The 16,816-nt window shown below is 42.9% G+C and overlaps 1 protein-coding gene across 2 annotated transcripts in view; it reads left to right on the top strand.

The window, feature by feature from the left end:
• Positions 1 to 5,711, top strand: part of LOC137553218 (cryptic protein-like) — a 34,460-nt gene extending 28,749 nt beyond the window's left edge. For both annotated transcript variants that reach the window (XM_068271438.1, XM_068271440.1), the window contains exon 6: positions 5,093 to 5,711. In XM_068271438.1, the coding sequence (XP_068127539.1) occupies positions 5,093 to 5,208 (116 nt within the window). In that variant the 3' untranslated portion in view covers positions 5,209 to 5,711. The remainder of the gene's footprint in view (positions 1 to 5,092) is intronic.
• Positions 5,712 to 16,816: the final 11,105 nt, after the last annotated feature.

Here is a 16,816-nt window from a genome sequence, read left to right as displayed (position 1 = left end):
ACCATTGTACCCTTAGAAGCTAAACACACCTCCAGAACCGCTGGAATGCAATGATGTGTCACCTTTTTAATTTGTACAGAGCCATAATAATCCAACATGCATACAGACTGTTTGTAGTCCCTTACACACTCCAATGAGTTCTGGGTCACCATGAGCTTGCTGGTTAGTCTGTCCCTCTCGGATTTACAAGCCCTACTCCATAGAGCCAAATTAATCCATGCCATGCACTGATGAGGATCAAACAATCCAAAACAGTCTGTATGCATGTTGGATTATTATGGCTCTGTACAAATTAACAAGCTGACACATCATTGCATTCCAGCGGTTCTGGAGGTGTGTTAAGCTTCTAAGGATACAATGGTTAATTTGCATATATTCAGCAGTGTTGCTCTGGGAGACATCTCAAGCTCACTCCAACCTGAATTATCGCAAATTCTTTCTGTTTTAGGAAAGCAAACTTTTGTTCTCCTATTTTAGTGTAATACTGTCCGAGGCCGGAGACTCCATTCTACTGTGTTCTTGTAAAGGATTGCGGAATGGCCGCTGCGTGCTCTGACGGCGTGGCGGCCGTTTCCGCGTCCAGTCCGGCGGTTTACGCGCGGCGACGACATGTGTCTGACCTGGTGCAGCCTTCCTGTGCACATAGGCTGAGGAATGCGCGCGGCGAGGCGAGACAGAAGCTTTATGGGAAGCAGAGAGGGATCAGCTGACTCCCTTGGTCGGCTGATCCAGTTTGTATGCGGATTGGCTGGAAGGGACTGGGCGCGCTGGGCAGCGCTGCACTAAATAACCACTCGTCCCTTAGTCTCACATCGTCTGCCGTTGAAAATGCTTATGTGTTAGCACACAGACCTCAGTCAGATCCAACAGTGTGTTTGAACCAGGAAGGACCTGGGAATCCACACTGAGCTAGAATACTTTCTCATGCTTATGCTATGTTATGCTTTAGACCAGTTCCAGGGTGTTGTGACTACGGACCTCACACCCAAGACTAGGATACTGTGTCAGTTCTATGTTATGCTTTAGACCAGTTCCAGGGTGTTGTGACTACGGACCTCACACCCAAGACTAGGGTACTGTGTCATTTCTATGTTATACCTTAGCCCGGTTCCAGGGCATAGAGAATAGGCCCTCACACCTAGTTAGGGCAAGCCTGTTTATATTAGCAGCAGGGCTTCCTGAAACCAAGCCTAGGCCCCTCTCCTAGGGAGCCTTTGGCCTAGGGATTCACCCACAGTCTGAGGTGAAATCCCCTTCTTCTTCATACCTCCAGTTCCTCTGGCGGTTCTCTCTCAAAGTGCTACTGTTACACTGTACACTCATATCTCAGGTGTCCAGAGGTTAGACATACCTGGATTATTAGTGATTCTGCAGATCATTCATAATCTGGTGTATATCTGCATTACTGGTGAATTTGCAGATCACCAATAATCAGATTCTCTCTGCGTGTTGACACCAATCGTTACAGTTCTCTGCGGCCAAAGCAGAAATCGCCCCTTTTTCAAACCCCCTAACTTGGGAACGAAGCATTAAACTGACTCAGGACCTGGTACAGAGGAAAGCCAGGGCTTTCAACTTTCCAAAAATGGTTAGATCGTGGTAGGGCAACAAATAGAACTTTTACAAGAAGCTGCCGGACTCTGCAAACGGGATAATATGTACGTACCGAAGTATGTTACTTTCAGAGTAAAGTGAGCCATACATTTTTCTGTAATGGGGAATCCCCAGACAACCTTCACTTTGGTGCTACCACTTTGGCTCTATATTGCTAAAATGCTAGCACTTGGAGAGCTTAGGGTAGACTATTGTTAAACCGTTATTTGCTAGGGCTAGGCTCCATTTCGGAGGGTTAATGCTGGGGGAAGGGGGGTTAAGCTATGTCTAGATGCTGCATTGAACTTAGCTGTGGCGGCTGATATAGACTATGTGTGTGTACAGCTGGACGCCTGCTAAATATCTGGCATGAAGATATTGAATCGTATTCAACTAGATCCCTCCATCAAATATCCTCCTGGAAGTTCTACCCAGTGGTGATTAGACTCAGAAATTTGCATGCACAAGTTGCTAACCTTGCGAGCACAGCAGAAGGAAGTGCTCATCCACTTACCACTGCGCATGTGCGGTCTGGAACTCACATATGTGCAGCTTAGACAGGGACGTAAACAGGAATCGCTGCCCCCCACCACACCAAAACTTTGGATGGGGCCCCCCCTCCACAGTTATCCTTTGGGTCCCAAAATCTTACCCCACTCCCCCACCCCAGACAGTAGCATCATTTAACCAATGTGTATCTCCCCCCCCCCCCCCCCCCCAGATAGCAGCATTAGATAATCTCCATGCCCCTCCCCCTTCCTCCACAGCAGCATCAAGTAATCTTTCTTGCCCCCCTTCCTTCCTCCTCCACAGCATGGTTAGGTAGCCTTCATGCCCTTTCATGCGCTTTCTCTTTGCCCACCAAAGCCAGGACATTGCTGCTTCACTATCTCCAGACCAAGGCTCCCAGGAACATGTCCACAAAGTTGGACAGCACTGCTATAGAGGCTTCCTGGGTCCACTGCTATAGAGGCTTCCTGGGTCCACCTCACTCCTGCTGCTGCTTGCCGGGACCCTCCAGAAGATCTGTTCCACATTCCTCTTCAAGCACAAGTACGGTGACCCTCATGCATGAGCAGCTTCGGCTTACTGCACAAGCATGGCAGTACTCATGCAGGTGCAGTATGGCCACACTCTTGCTTTAATAGAAGCACAACTCCAAACAGATTTCCGAGCCCTTGGGGGCCAGCGAGCAGCAACTGGGAACCAGAGGAGGCAGTTGGAAGCCTCTACAGGATCCAGAGGCTTCCTTCTCCTTAGGTAAGTATTTCCTTTTTGACCAGATCTTCAACTCGGATGAACTTACACTATCAAAAAGGAGGACTCGTGGAGATTAGAATGGACTAACTTGAGGAGGAAATTGGAGTTACGCTGAGTGGATCATTATTGAGTGGCAAGATAGGACTATTTAATGGGAAATTGGGGGGGGGGGGGGGGAGCTTTTGAGCATAATCATAAGTTTCTCCTGTTCCAGCATTTTTTATTTCCTCTTAAAGGGAACCTAAACTGAGAGGAATATGGATGTTTCCTTTGAAACCATACCAGTTGCTGGTCTGTCCTGCTGATTTCTCTGGCTGCACTAGTGGCTGAACCACATACCTGAAACAAGCATGTATCTAATCCAGTCTGACTTCAGTCAGAGCACTTGATCTGCATGCTTGTTCAGGGGCTGTGGCTAAAAATATTAGAGACACAGGATCAGCAGGGGGAGTCAGGCAACTGGTATAAATTTAAAAAGGAAAAATCCATATCCTCAGTTTAGGTTCCCTTTAATGTGCATTGAGGCCTCGTTTACATTGTTCTCCGATCACATTCGCGTTGGCTGTTTTTTTGACACTTTTTTTTTTTTTTTTTTTTCGATTTCTGTACATTGGACGTTTTTTGTTAAGTGCTTTAAAGAGGAACTCCAGTGAAAATAATGTAATAAAAAAAGTGCTTCATTTTTACAATAATTATGTATAAATGATTTAGTCAGTGTTTGCTCATTGTAAAATCTTTCCTCTCCCAGATTCACATTCTGACATTTATTACTTGGTGACATTGTTACTGTGGGCAGGTTATTTAGCTGTTTCTAGCTGTTAGACAGCTGTAAACAGCCATTTCCTGTGTGTGAGCCTTGTTACATTGTGGCAGTTTGCCAGGAGTACCGCGGTATTCAGAGCCTCTTGTAGGAGGGGTTTCAGCACAAAATTAGTCACACAGCGCCCCCTGATGGTCTGTTTGTGAAAATCATTCTATTTCTCATGTAAAAGGGGGTATCAGCTACTGATTGGGATAAAGTTCAATTCTTGGTTGGAGTTTCTCTTTAAGTGCTTTTGCAGAGAAATTGTGTTTTTTCACTACCTGACGTCAGTCAGGAAGTGAACTCTTTGATTCGGAAGAGAATAAATACAATGTATTTATTCTTAAAAACGCTTACACAATAGCTGCACAAAGCGATTTTGCAAGCATTTTGCATTTTCCTATACCTTCCATTGAGGCGGAATCGCCTCAAAAATGGCCCATGCACCACTTTTCAGAGAGGATTGGAAACAAACTGCTCAGATGTGAACTTTCTCATAGAGAATCATTGCACAAGCGCTTTCAGGGCGATTCTGAAAATCGCAAGTGCTTAAAAAAAATGTCAACTCCCGTAGTGTGAACAAGCCCTTAATCCAGTCTATCTGAAAGATAAAGCAACCCCTACATTTCACTACTACTATACTTGAGTCTGCCAGGAGAAAAGAACAATATAAATGTTTTTTGTCTTGTCTTGACCATATGGGAAATAAAAAAACAAGGCTGTATTAATTGATCAACATATTTTATTAGTAACCATTGTCAATACTTTCATATTTCCCTTCTGTAATAAAAAGAAAATGGATATACTGGCTTGAGCAACAGTACAGACTCTAGTGCAAAACAAAAAGATAAATAAATCAACAACTGTGGCGCAAAATTACACTGGTCTTGACAGTCTGGCTGTGCACTGGAATCCTGCAAGCAGTAAAATGTCAGTCAGATAGGAGCTGTCCTGGCTTCCACTTGTCATCGAGCAAATCGGGTTAAGGTGGACAGATAAACTAGATTATATGAGCAAATGGGAGCATATGGAAGCAATCACGGCTGTCATGCATTTTATGCCCTTTTCATCGCAGGAAAATGACAGGGCACTAGTTGTCTTATCAAACGTCCTTTATGACTACAAAGGGAGCTTCAGAAATCTGCTGCAGACATTTAACACCTTTACCTCACATAAAATGCCTAAATCTCCTGTAGAGAATAGGCAAGCTAAAACAGCCCTTTGTCCTGCTGTTTAGCTGTCAGAGCAGGAAGTATCTGTAATTTGCAACTGAATATGGTTGCATTATGTACACAGCAGCAATCAACTGTCTCATCTGTATCATATGCTAATAGGCTTTCCCTATACTTTGTACAAAGCTACATCTTCCCCTTCCTCTAGCATCTGTGCATTTCTATAGCTGAACTGTAAACTAACGTTTATATTTACTTTGTCTAGATACACCTGAATATCAAGAAGATGTCAGAATGGTGCAGTCCAAAGGACCTATGTTGGTGCAGTCACTTTACATTGTTATTTTGGTTATGGCTACAAACCTATTATTCAAAACTTAGAAAAAATCTATTTCCTTTATGTAACATATTATATTTACAATTTTAATATATTGTGTAACTGCAAGTTAGCACTTTTTTTTTTCTTCTATATTTGAAAATGTTTACTAGTTATTGCTATTGTGGTTTTTCCTTTAGCAGGGCAGAAAGTAGGTGTTTTTGATTTGCAAGAATGCATACTTGGATAATTTTATGTTTCTATGAAACATTGGGATTTTTTTTTCCCTTTTTTTTAAAATTTTTTTTTTATTCAACCAAAAGCACTGGTGTGGGAGCGAACAGCCTGTAATGTCATTGCAGGCCAGGAGACGTGCAGTGCCACATTATCACTCTGCTCTGTGATTGGCTGCCAGGAAAGAGAATCTCAGTGTACTAATAGTCAGAACAGGGCAGGATGATAATGAAATTCTGCATTTTGCCTTCTGCTCAGTATAGACCATTTTGTGATTTCAAGGACACAAGTCTTTGACTCTCACTGGGAAAAAGGCATTCGGTGGTGGAAAGGATGGGGGGTGGGGGGGGGGGGGGTTGTAAAGAAAATGGTGGTAGGAGAGTGGGGTCCATAATAGCAAGCAGAGGAATTAAATGTCCAATGTGTGGGGTGGAGGGTGTATAGTACCATGGGGGTCTAGGGGAAGTACAGGTTGGGTATATAGCATGGTGCAGCCTAGGGTGATGGAGGAATGTACAGTGTGTGAAGTGGCGGGAGGGGGATTATTCACATACTGCATGTAGGGTACAGGAGGGGCCTCATAACATTTGCTGTTTCACGCTTCAGCATAAGCAATCATATTTTTGTACTCCTTACCACATAATAAAGTTTTTATTTTTACTAAATGTGTGTGTGTGTGTGTGTGCACATGTGCTAAATGTTTTTATAGGAGCTAGTTTTTCTAGCATCTTGTGCTCCTCTTTTCTTTTTTTTTTTTTTTTCCTTTTTTTTTAACCATCACTTCCCCATACTCCCACCCAACATTAACTACTTCAGGACCAAGCTAATTGAAATCTTTGGTGGTCACCTGGCTGTCAGGGCATAGATTTCAATTAGCCGCTGCTGCGCGCATCCGCCGTTTCTGTCGCTCCCGCCGATCTCGCCGCTCATCTCTCACTGCAGCTCACTGGCTCTGCCTGTCTCTATGATGGCAGAGCCCTGTAGGCAGGTCAGGAGCCGATTTCATTGGCTCCTGGCCCTGTCTTTCAATGCAAGAAACTCCCATTGGCTTACATTGATAGGCAGGGTCATGAGCCAATGAAAGCGACTCCTGACCGGCTCATAGGAACTCTACCGTCATAGAGATGGCAGAGTGGGTGGCCCAGGTTCCCGACATGCGGTGGTGACAGTGGTTGCAGTATGTGGCGATTCGTTATCCTTCGGGTTTCCACCGTTTCTGTACCAGCGGTCTCTGGTACTTAAGGAGGCAGAGACCGCTGGAACTTAAGTGGTTAAGGACATCCCCATTCCACCTCCCTTCATGAAAATTCCAACACTTGCATAGTTTGGTTGGAAAGACAGTCTTCCATCAAGTTCCTTTTTTAACAATTGTTTTGATTTTCAAAAAGAAAAAGTTTACAAAACATAACACAGTTCAGCCAATCACACATGCAGGTGTGTGACAGATAAGTCCTCCCATGTTCTCTGGATACAGCAATCCCAGCCCTCCACCCTCTATCTCCCCCCCCCCCCCCCCCAGGTAAAACAAAGCAAGTATAAACGGTGTTATAGCGTAGTGTAAAACTACAGGTTTATTAGGTTTACAAGTCTGTTGCACATTCAGTAAAGATGAATATTTTTAGGCACATAATATTATACATGTCCTATGGAAATTAAAGATCACCTATGGGATGCTAAGTATACTAAACGGTTTCTTTAGATTTGATCCACTCATTCCAAATCTTCCCAAACTTTGCACTAGACCCTCTAGCTATGTAAGCAGCCTTGTACAAGTGAACTGAGCTATTGACTAGTTTTTTTTCCAATATTGTAGTCTTTCCGGTAGTAAAATAAGAGCATGCCTATCAGGGCTCTTTGATTTCTGGTCCTGGCCAACCACTCTGTGAGACCAAGTACACACCAAGTAGTATACAGAGAGATATTAATTTTGGTTATTTTTGTAATTAAGTCACAAACTTGCTGCCACATTGGAAGCAGTTTAGAGCAGTGCCAAAAAATATGATCAAAATTAGCCTGGCGGGTATTACACCTCCAGAAAACATTGGTTTTAGAAGGATCCATCTTTGACAACCTAACTGGTGTGAAATAGGCTTCATGCATAATCTTAAATTGGATTAATTTATCGCGCGTTGCAATAAGATTCACAAATGGCTTAATCCACATATCCTCCCATTCCTCGTCATCTAGTTCTGGAAGGAGATCAAGCCACTTATTTTTAAATACAGTTACATGTGTTTCCGTGACCAAGATGATATCTTGGTATATAGCAGATAGAGCTTTGACCAAATCATCCTTAGTTATTCAGAATATTTTGAGTTTCAGAGGACATTATTCAGACCGGATCATTCCCAAATTGCATTTTGAATGCATGTCGTAATTGAAGGTATCTAAAGAAATAATGGTTGGGTAACGGGAGGTTTTCTTTAAGGTAGCCAAAAGTAACGAGAGAACCAGCTTGTACTATATGGGTAGTGTTCGTAATACCTTTGGAGATCCGTATAATTGAGTCTGATATAGTGTAGAATTCGCCAAGTATTGGGTTGATCAAGAGAGGGGTATGTGGAGATAATTTGTTTTTGGCAGGAGAATTCGCACTGTTTCCCAGGTCTTAATCACAACCTCCATTTAGATAGTTAACGGGTATGGGGCTTTACTTCCTCTGTACAATAACTGGGATAGTGCCTCAAAAGAGCCTAGGTGAGCCGCCTCCAACACCATAGCAGCATTGGATTTATCCTGTCTCAGCCACCAGTGGGCTATGACCAGTTGACTTGCTAGGTAATATTTAAATACATGTTGAAAGGCTAGTCCACCTTCTGTCCATGGTCTTTGCAGTGTTTTAAGACTCTCTGTGTTTTTTATTATATTATACAAAGCTTACCAGTATAGAATTTAATTGTATAAAGAATTGTTTATGGATCCATATTGGACAGTTCCTGAAAGTATATAAATACTTGGGAAGTAGTTTCATCTTGACTAGATTGATACACCCAGCAAGGGAAAGAGGTAAGTTCTGCCAGGCGGCCAGTTTGTTTTTAGTAAATTGGAGCAGATGTTGTAAATTATTGTCTAGGAAATCAGCCACATTACTTAAAATCAAAATACCGAGGTACCTTCCATCAAGTTCAACCGGACCAAAGATGGATTAAGATGTAATGGGGCCCTAGGTAGTGTAGATTTGGGGACCCCTTGTGGTCCTTTTGGTACACTGAAGTGGAGAGAGGTCAGAGAAGGTGACCTTTAGATTGTAAGCCTCTGGCAGGGTTCTCACTTGCCTAGTGTAATACACAGGGTCGTGTGCTCCTTTCCTATGACAGCCTGTACTGGGTCTACCTAACCAGTCCATATCGCATGATCATGTATTTTGTACAATTTGCCTTGTATAACTTTGTTCTATGTTGTATAACCTTATGTCTTTCCTCCTTGTATCATTGTATATAATGTCCAGCACTGTGTAATATGTTGGCGCTTTATAAATATAATAAGCAGACCATTATAGCCATCGATGTTCTTCAATGCAAGGCATTTAAGCCCCAGGTGGTACTTGATGTGTTCACATTGTTTCTCCACCCTCTGACTTTGTCACAATGCCCATGGACTATACACAGTGTATATTGCATTGGAATGTAAATTTCTCAGTCAACTCATATCCATAGGTTAGCGGAAGGTGGCATTGCTCAAGAGTGCCTAGATCTGATTTTGCTATGGGGCCTCATAGTCTCTAGCTATGCCACTGCCCGACAGTTACACTTTACAGCTCTTTACACAAACAAACATGTTGACTCACTAAGCTCAGCCAAGCTGCGTACTCATTTATATGGAAAAAGAGCTTGGGGACCTCCTGTACAGTAGCAATCATCTGGGAAAGTCCAACCTAGTGATCATGATTTCCAGCAGCAGGATCAGCCCATTAAGGGAAATGTAGCGATATGCAAGAGTGCACATTGTCAGGCTAGGCCTCAATTCATACTCCACTGAAAGATAACCTGTGGAAGGAGAGAAATGAGGTGGCTGCTGTCACAGACCGCTAGGCCGGTCTGCGGGTGGGTCAGTCGATCAGCGTCAGAAATCCTCTCACACGGTCATTTGTTCATCACGAAGGGGAACCCGAGTTCGCAATTTGATGAACTGAATCGCGAAGGGAGCGATCTGATACCAACCGATTCACCACACACATACAATTCAAAGATCTGCCACCAAGCGAGTTACACAGCCCGCTACTGTAATTTTACTAGGACTTCGAGAACGCTCTATTAACCCCTTAGCAGTATGCAAGAATCTGGGTCAGATCGTTATATCTGGGCCGGGTTCTTGCATACGGGTTATAAGTGTGTACTTCTATTAAACACAGGGTAGCGATTTCAGGAGAATAGGTACGATTGTGTATGTTCAGCAACAGGTCATACCCGCTAATTATTTTTAAAACGTTTAATAACAAAAATGCATTACATGCAGTTATATACACCTATTAACATATAAACACAGAGCTTAAAAATAAAAAGGGAATAAAATCAGAAAATTCTTACTTAGTTAGCTGAGCAGTCCATTTGAAGAATGAAGAAAAATAGTCCAGTTTAAAAGTAGGCATTCAGGTTAAAAGTCCTTTGTACACAACATGCGCCCGGTTCTTCTTGAGCACATGTCTGGACTTCCCTGGTCGATGGAAATTGAAGAACTGGGGAGGAGTTCCTCGCAAACACTTTTTACTGCCCTGAGTTTTGGGGCGGTCACTACCTGGAAAGTAGGTGTGTTTAAGGCAGGGTTACCTCCTGGCAGTCAGGTTGCCACCCACAGACTCAGAGCTAGGAATGTACCAATTATTAATAATTTGTGTGACTCGGCCCAAGATTGGTGCATCGCAAATCCGAGACCATATTCATAAGCAGCATGCGACTCTGTTTTAAACGAGGCTATACATGCCTAGTCTGTCGCATTCGCTCTACGCAGGCCGGATAAAGTGGATTCTCTACCGATTTCCTGATAGCTAGAAAAGTGCGCTTCCTGTGTAGGATAGAACTGATTCCTAGGTATCTGGAAATGTAATTTTTGTCTTGCTGTGCCAACCTCATTTTGAATTATTAATACATAAAGTTCTCTTTGTCTGAAGCTTATAAGTTTGGGAGGGAATTTTGAATTTCAACCAGTTTGAGCTGGCTTGGGGAACATGAGCTGGGTGACCAAATGGCTTCTCGGCAGGGGAGTTAGCCACTTGTGACATTCTTTCCTGACACAGGATGTGGGGGAGGGCTGCTGCTCTCAGTAAGAGAGAGGGAAATTGACATCTATTGTGCATTTACCCAGGACTGACAGGAACTGTGCACGACCATGCGAAAATCGATGGTGATTTTGCGCACGACTTTCCGTAATATTCCGTCACAGCTGCTGTTTGTCCTTTAAAAAAATGTTACTTACCCTTACCTGGTTCGTTGTGCTACTCCTCTGCCAGTAATAAATTCTGAGTCCCTGATCCAAAAATGTATGCAGATTAGTTGTTCTGACTCCATGGATGCCTGCTGGTAGCAGGTGTGACTGCACTGAGTGAGGACACAAGAGAGCCAGAAAACTGGATTATTTTTAAAAGTAAACACAGACGGCAGCCTCCATTTCCCTACACCACTACAAAAGGTGGCAGTCAGAGAACTTACAAAGGAAATGTTTTTTTTCTATATGTAAATATATAATGATTACATTTATTATAAATGCCTTTCTCCCCTCCTCGGTGGGGATAGAGTGATGTTTCTTCCTCATCCTCTAGCACTCTGCCAGGGGCCTGGAAGTTTGAGGGGTCTGCACAATATCTTCGCTGCTCCCAGCAGCACTACTCTTGTCTTCTCAACACTGTGAGCTGAGAGGATGTTCCTGGGATCTGTCAGGATAGATTATCTTGAAAGACTGACAGCTGACAAAAAAAGAGAAAAAGTAATTGAGTACATAAATGGTATTAAATGAAGTTTCACAATAAATAACTGTTGACTGGGCAGCTGACATCTTTCTATGTAGTGGTCCATGTGTTCCTTTCCAGCACAATAGTGCACTGCTAAAGATTTACTTGATGTTATTGGTTTTGTTTTATTTATTTTTCACATTTCTTAGAGGTAGCAGGGATGTCTTCCATATCTAAAAGGTAAGTAAACCAGAAGTGGGCTGATCATGAAATTTATAATGACATAAAGGAGAAGCAGAGGAGTCGAGGGATACGTTGGATGCTGACATGCTTGGGTTTCCTGTCACTTACAGGGTTTTATTTATCACAGGACTAAAGATAACAATTGAGCTCCTTACTTTGAGGTCAGCACTGTCTTGTCTTTCTTATATCATCAACGTGGCTGATCCAATTGCATTGCTTTTCTTATCTTGACATTTATTGATCAGTCACTCAGATTCAGTGCAAATTGCTTTGGAAAAGCCTGGAGCCTTTACTAAGATGACACAAGTACACTTCTCTGAGTGTGTTTATCAAAGTCTTCTTGCCATTAGTGGCTGATAAAATATTCTAACAGATCTAGCCATCCATGGTTGGGTTACATTTCAAAAATACCAGTTCAGATTCAAACTTGGCCGCTTGTCAAATAGCATTTGATTTAATTTTTTTTTTTTCCTTTTTTTTTTAGCATTGCCATACAGTATTTCAAGGTCTAATACTTTTTTTCCCCTTTATTCATATAGCACCAACATATCATGTAGTGTTTTACATAAAACATTAAATAGTTCATAGACATTCAACGCTGCTCAAAAGGTATTCATAATGTAATTCCAACACACTCTTTGTTGTGCAAGAAGAACTAAGCATCTGAAAGAGCCCACACAATATCTCCCCCAGAGAGGCTGGATGTAGCCAAAGTACCAGAAGCAACCACAATAACAGTGAAGGGACACTTAGCGGCAGAAAGAGTGGAGATTTCAGTGGAGATATGGAAAGCAACATCGGGGGCAAGTGATCGGGTACATAGGGTTTGGCTACTATGTAGCCGAACCTCAAATTGGCACTAATAGTGTTAGCTGTAGGTGAGGGCAGGGTGCAAGGATAATATGAGGAAGGATAGATAAAGCAATACTAGAATATTGATAACCTTACCAATATTCTTCTGTAAGCATCAGTAATATTGCACTAGTGGCTTCATCTGGCGCCAAAATTTCCAGACTCCCCCTTTTTTGTATACTTCAGTGGGCCTGATGCATGAACCACCAGTAATATTGCCATGTGCAAGGCAATATTGCCAGTACTAACGCCAGCAGAGTAAAGCATTTATAGCCACCCCACAATACATGGGTAATCTGAGCATTACTATGGTTATACATGTTAACTAGTTTCATAATTCACTATGGCCTCAATTCACTAAGATCATGCTAGAGATAATAAGGCAAGAGAAAACTTACCTCCACACGTGAGAGAGTTATCTTACCTCTTCATTCCTTAAGTTACCTCTCCTGTAGTTAATTTACCTCCTCTGTAGTTAATTTACCTCCTCTGTAGTTATTTTCACATGCAGCTAATTAACAGCCTGTCTTTAACTCTGGAGTTATTTTAAGGATTGGAGAGTTAATTTAAAGACAGAAGAGTTAACTTTAGGCTTGCCTGAGGTAAAATGTTACTACATTCCTTATCACCATGGTAACAACTCTAGAAGAGTTATTAAAGACAGGAGATAAGTTTAGTGAATTGAGACCATTATCATAGCAGTGCTCACAGAACTTGTATACTATGTGTCCTATTAATTGCACAACGTGCGATACTCTGCTAACTTTAGTACCAGTAAGACTTCTGTGTGCTAATTTGTGCATGGCAATATTACTGGCGGTTTGTGCACCAAGCCCAATGTGCATTTTCTATAACTTTAGTTAGGCCTGGTTCACATTAGCGTTTTGAGCCAAACTGATCCGGTGAGCGAATCCGGTCTCCGCTTCACTGGATCTGGATGACTCTGTGCACACTGCAAAATGGAAAGTGAAAACTGATCTGATCAATGCTTGACCAGATCGATTTTCACTCAGTTTCGCTGGCAAATACATACCTAATGTATTACCCTAGTAAAGAAACGGACTGTTCCACGGGGATGGGGTTATGTGCCGACACAAACCTGAGTGACGGGAGGGTGAAGGAGGGTGCAGCAGCCGGGCGGGTGCGTGAGGGAGGGTAAAATACATACCTAATTTTCTGTAGCAACCGGCTGTAGAGGCTTCAGTCTTTTCCACATCATGTGACTACATGACATGTGACTAGTCACATGACGCGCTGCGTAGTCACAGCGGAAGAGGAGGAAGCCTCTACCGCCGGCTGCTACAGAACATTTGGTATGTATTTTACCCTCCCTCACCCACCCGCCCGGCTGCTGCACCCTCCCTCATCCTCCTGTCACTCAAGTTTGTGTCGGCACATAACTCCATCCCCCGTGGAACGGTCCGTTTCTTCACTAGTGTGAAGAAATGTTCCGTTTTCCATTGCCCCAATGCTGCACCATTTTTTTTGTCTGGATTCGTTCCACTGGGCAGAGTGGTCTGGAAAATTAGGGCCTGCAGCAATTTTTCAATCCGTGGACCAGATCCGTTCTAACGGACACATGGGAATTAATCCATAGGTTAACATTGGATCCATTCCTTTTGTACAGTATATGTTCCTGTTACGTTACACAAAAATAGCTAATGTGAACCGGGCCTTATAAACTGAAATGTTTTCCTGTCTATTTGTATTATTTTTTTTATAGTGCTCACATCTTCCACAGCCCTCCGGAGAGTACATCAAACATGTCAAGCCATGAACTGTCCCTCAGAGTAGCTCACTATCTTATCCCTATCAAAGTTTGCTATGCTGACAATGTATTTACAAAGCTGGTTGTATTGCTGTTGTGGATTATTGCGTTCCCATAATTATATTGCTCCCTCATGTTGGGTTTGAAATTTCTGTTGCGCTGAGAAAGCTCAAATCTTGTTTCTTACATAACATAATTAACTTAAAGTATTAATAGATTCATTACCAAGTAGTAATGAGCGAGAGACAAGGTGGAATCACAAGAAAGAGCAGTGAGAAAATGGAGAAGCCGAGGTCGGGGAGGTAAGGCACACTCGCACACGCTCTGTAAGAACCCTGGCCTGTTCCCCAGTCCCCACCCCAAAACAATACCATGGTGTCCACTATACAGAGGCGTGACAATAGAGGGAGTAGTCCCTGCAACTGCAGGGGGTCCAAATTGTTACACTCCCCCTCCTCCAACACAGGGGTAGAGATGGCCCAAACGGTTCACCGGTGAACGGTTCCAGGCAAACTTTCGGTGGTTCGCGTTCGCCAGAGAAGGCGAACTTTTGCGGAAGTTCGGTTCACCCCCATAGTGCGCCATTAGGATCAACTTTGACCCTCTACATAAGTCAGCAGGCACATTGTAGCCAATTAGGCTACATTCTCTCCTGGAGCCACTCCCCCCCCCCCTTATAAAAGGCAGGCAACGCTGGCTATTACACTCACTCGTGTACCTGCAGTAATTAGTGAAGGGACAGCTGCTGGCAGACTCTCATAGGTAAAGATTAGTTAGGCTCTTGTAGGCTTGTTAGCTTGCTCCTGGCTGATTGTTATTGCTAAAATAGCACCCCCCAACAGCTCTTTTGAGAGCTAATGTTCTCCTGTGTTGCCCATTGACACTGCATTATACAGCCCTATCTGTTGCAGCTGGACCTTGGTAATTGCTATTACTGTGCCAGCCAGGTGCTGCCTAACTATCTATACTGGGACACCTACCTATGCCTACCTAACTACTGGGGCACCTACTTCCCTTTTCAGGGACACCTACCTATGCCTACCTACCTATACTAGGGCACCTACCTATGCCTAGCTAACTACTGGGGCACCTACCTATGCCTGCCTACCTACCTATACTGGGACTCCTACCTATGCCTACCTACCTATACTTGGACTCCTACCTATGCCTACCTACCTATACTGGAACTCCCACCTATGCCTACCTACCTTTACTGGGACTCCTACTTATGCCTAGCTAACTACTGGGGCAGTTTGCGAACCGAAAATCGGAGGTTCGGGCCATCTCTATACAGGGGATCTGTCTCCAGAGCAGGTTTTGCCATGGCCCAACTTGTTATAGTTTAGACTCTATGGTGGCTCCATTTTCCACTAGAGCGATTATGATTGCTGAATCGCAAAATCGCAAATCGCTAGTGATTTTTAAATCACTAGGGTTGTTACTTTATCATTTATCATAAGCAATACTGAGCTTTAAAAGCAATGACAACAACGTAATTAAACCAGCTGACAAAGGAGGTGCTGTAGTGATTTTGGATAAATCCAGCTATATTCAAGAAGCAAACAGACAGCTCTCCAACAACACCTACTACAAAAGACTAGAAACCATCCCCACGCTGCAATTCTCAAGGGAATTGAAGAATATGCTTGATGATCTTTCCTCAAAATCATCTAACATACTTACATTAATACCAGCTAATCCTAAAATAGGCACCTTCTATATATTGCCAAAAATACACAAAGAAGGAAATCCAGGTCGTCCTATCATCTCTGGTTTGGGGACACTAACAGAAAAGATATCTGGTTGGGTTGAAAACATTCTTAAACCCATGGTAAGGAATACAGCCAGCTACATCCAGGACACCACTGACCTTCTTAACAAATTGACTGCCATGGGTCCGATCCCAGAGGGTGCTATCTTGGCTACAATGGATGTTGAATCCCTTTATACCAACATTCCACACGAGGACGGTATTGCAGCTTGCCAACATTTCCTTCAGCTTAATGATCTACCAACAGAGCCCACACTACAACTTATCAGGTATATACTAACTCACAACTATTTTTTATTTGGGAATGATATATATCTACAGACAATGGGCACTGCTATGGGAAGTAGGATGTCACCACAGTATGCAAATTTATTTATGGCCAGGTTGGAGGAAAACTTCCTTTCAATTTGTGAAATTAAACCATGGGCTTACTTCAGATTTATAGACGATATCCTATTAATCTGGACAGCATCACAGGTAGAATTAACCAGATTCCACAAAAACTTCTCAGAGTTCCACAAGAACGTAAAGTTAACGCTCTGCTTTTCAACCTCCCATGGCAGTTTCCTGAATACCACAATTTATATACAAAATAGAATTTTACAAACATCCATATACCGTAAACCAACTGACCGGCATATTTACCTAAGATGGAAGAGTTTCCACCCGCAACACACCAAAAAATCTATTGTTTACAGCCAGGCTCTGAAGTATAACCGAATATGTTCTAATTCAGAGGACAGAGACAGACAACTTATGTCACTACGTAAAATATTCATAGATCAGGGATATCATCCACAAATCGTTGACGATCAAATACACAGAGCAACTTTAAAATCTAGAGAGGAACTGTTGAAGTACACCCCAAAGACTGAAAACAACAGAGTACCAATAGTGGTCACCTACAACCCAAAAGACACT

Source organism: Hyperolius riggenbachi, chromosome 1 (genome assembly GCF_040937935.1).
Source record: "Hyperolius riggenbachi isolate aHypRig1 chromosome 1, aHypRig1.pri, whole genome shotgun sequence".
NCBI lineage: Eukaryota > Metazoa > Chordata > Amphibia > Anura > Hyperoliidae > Hyperolius > Hyperolius riggenbachi.
This window is presented reverse-complemented; position numbering and strand designations above follow the sequence as displayed.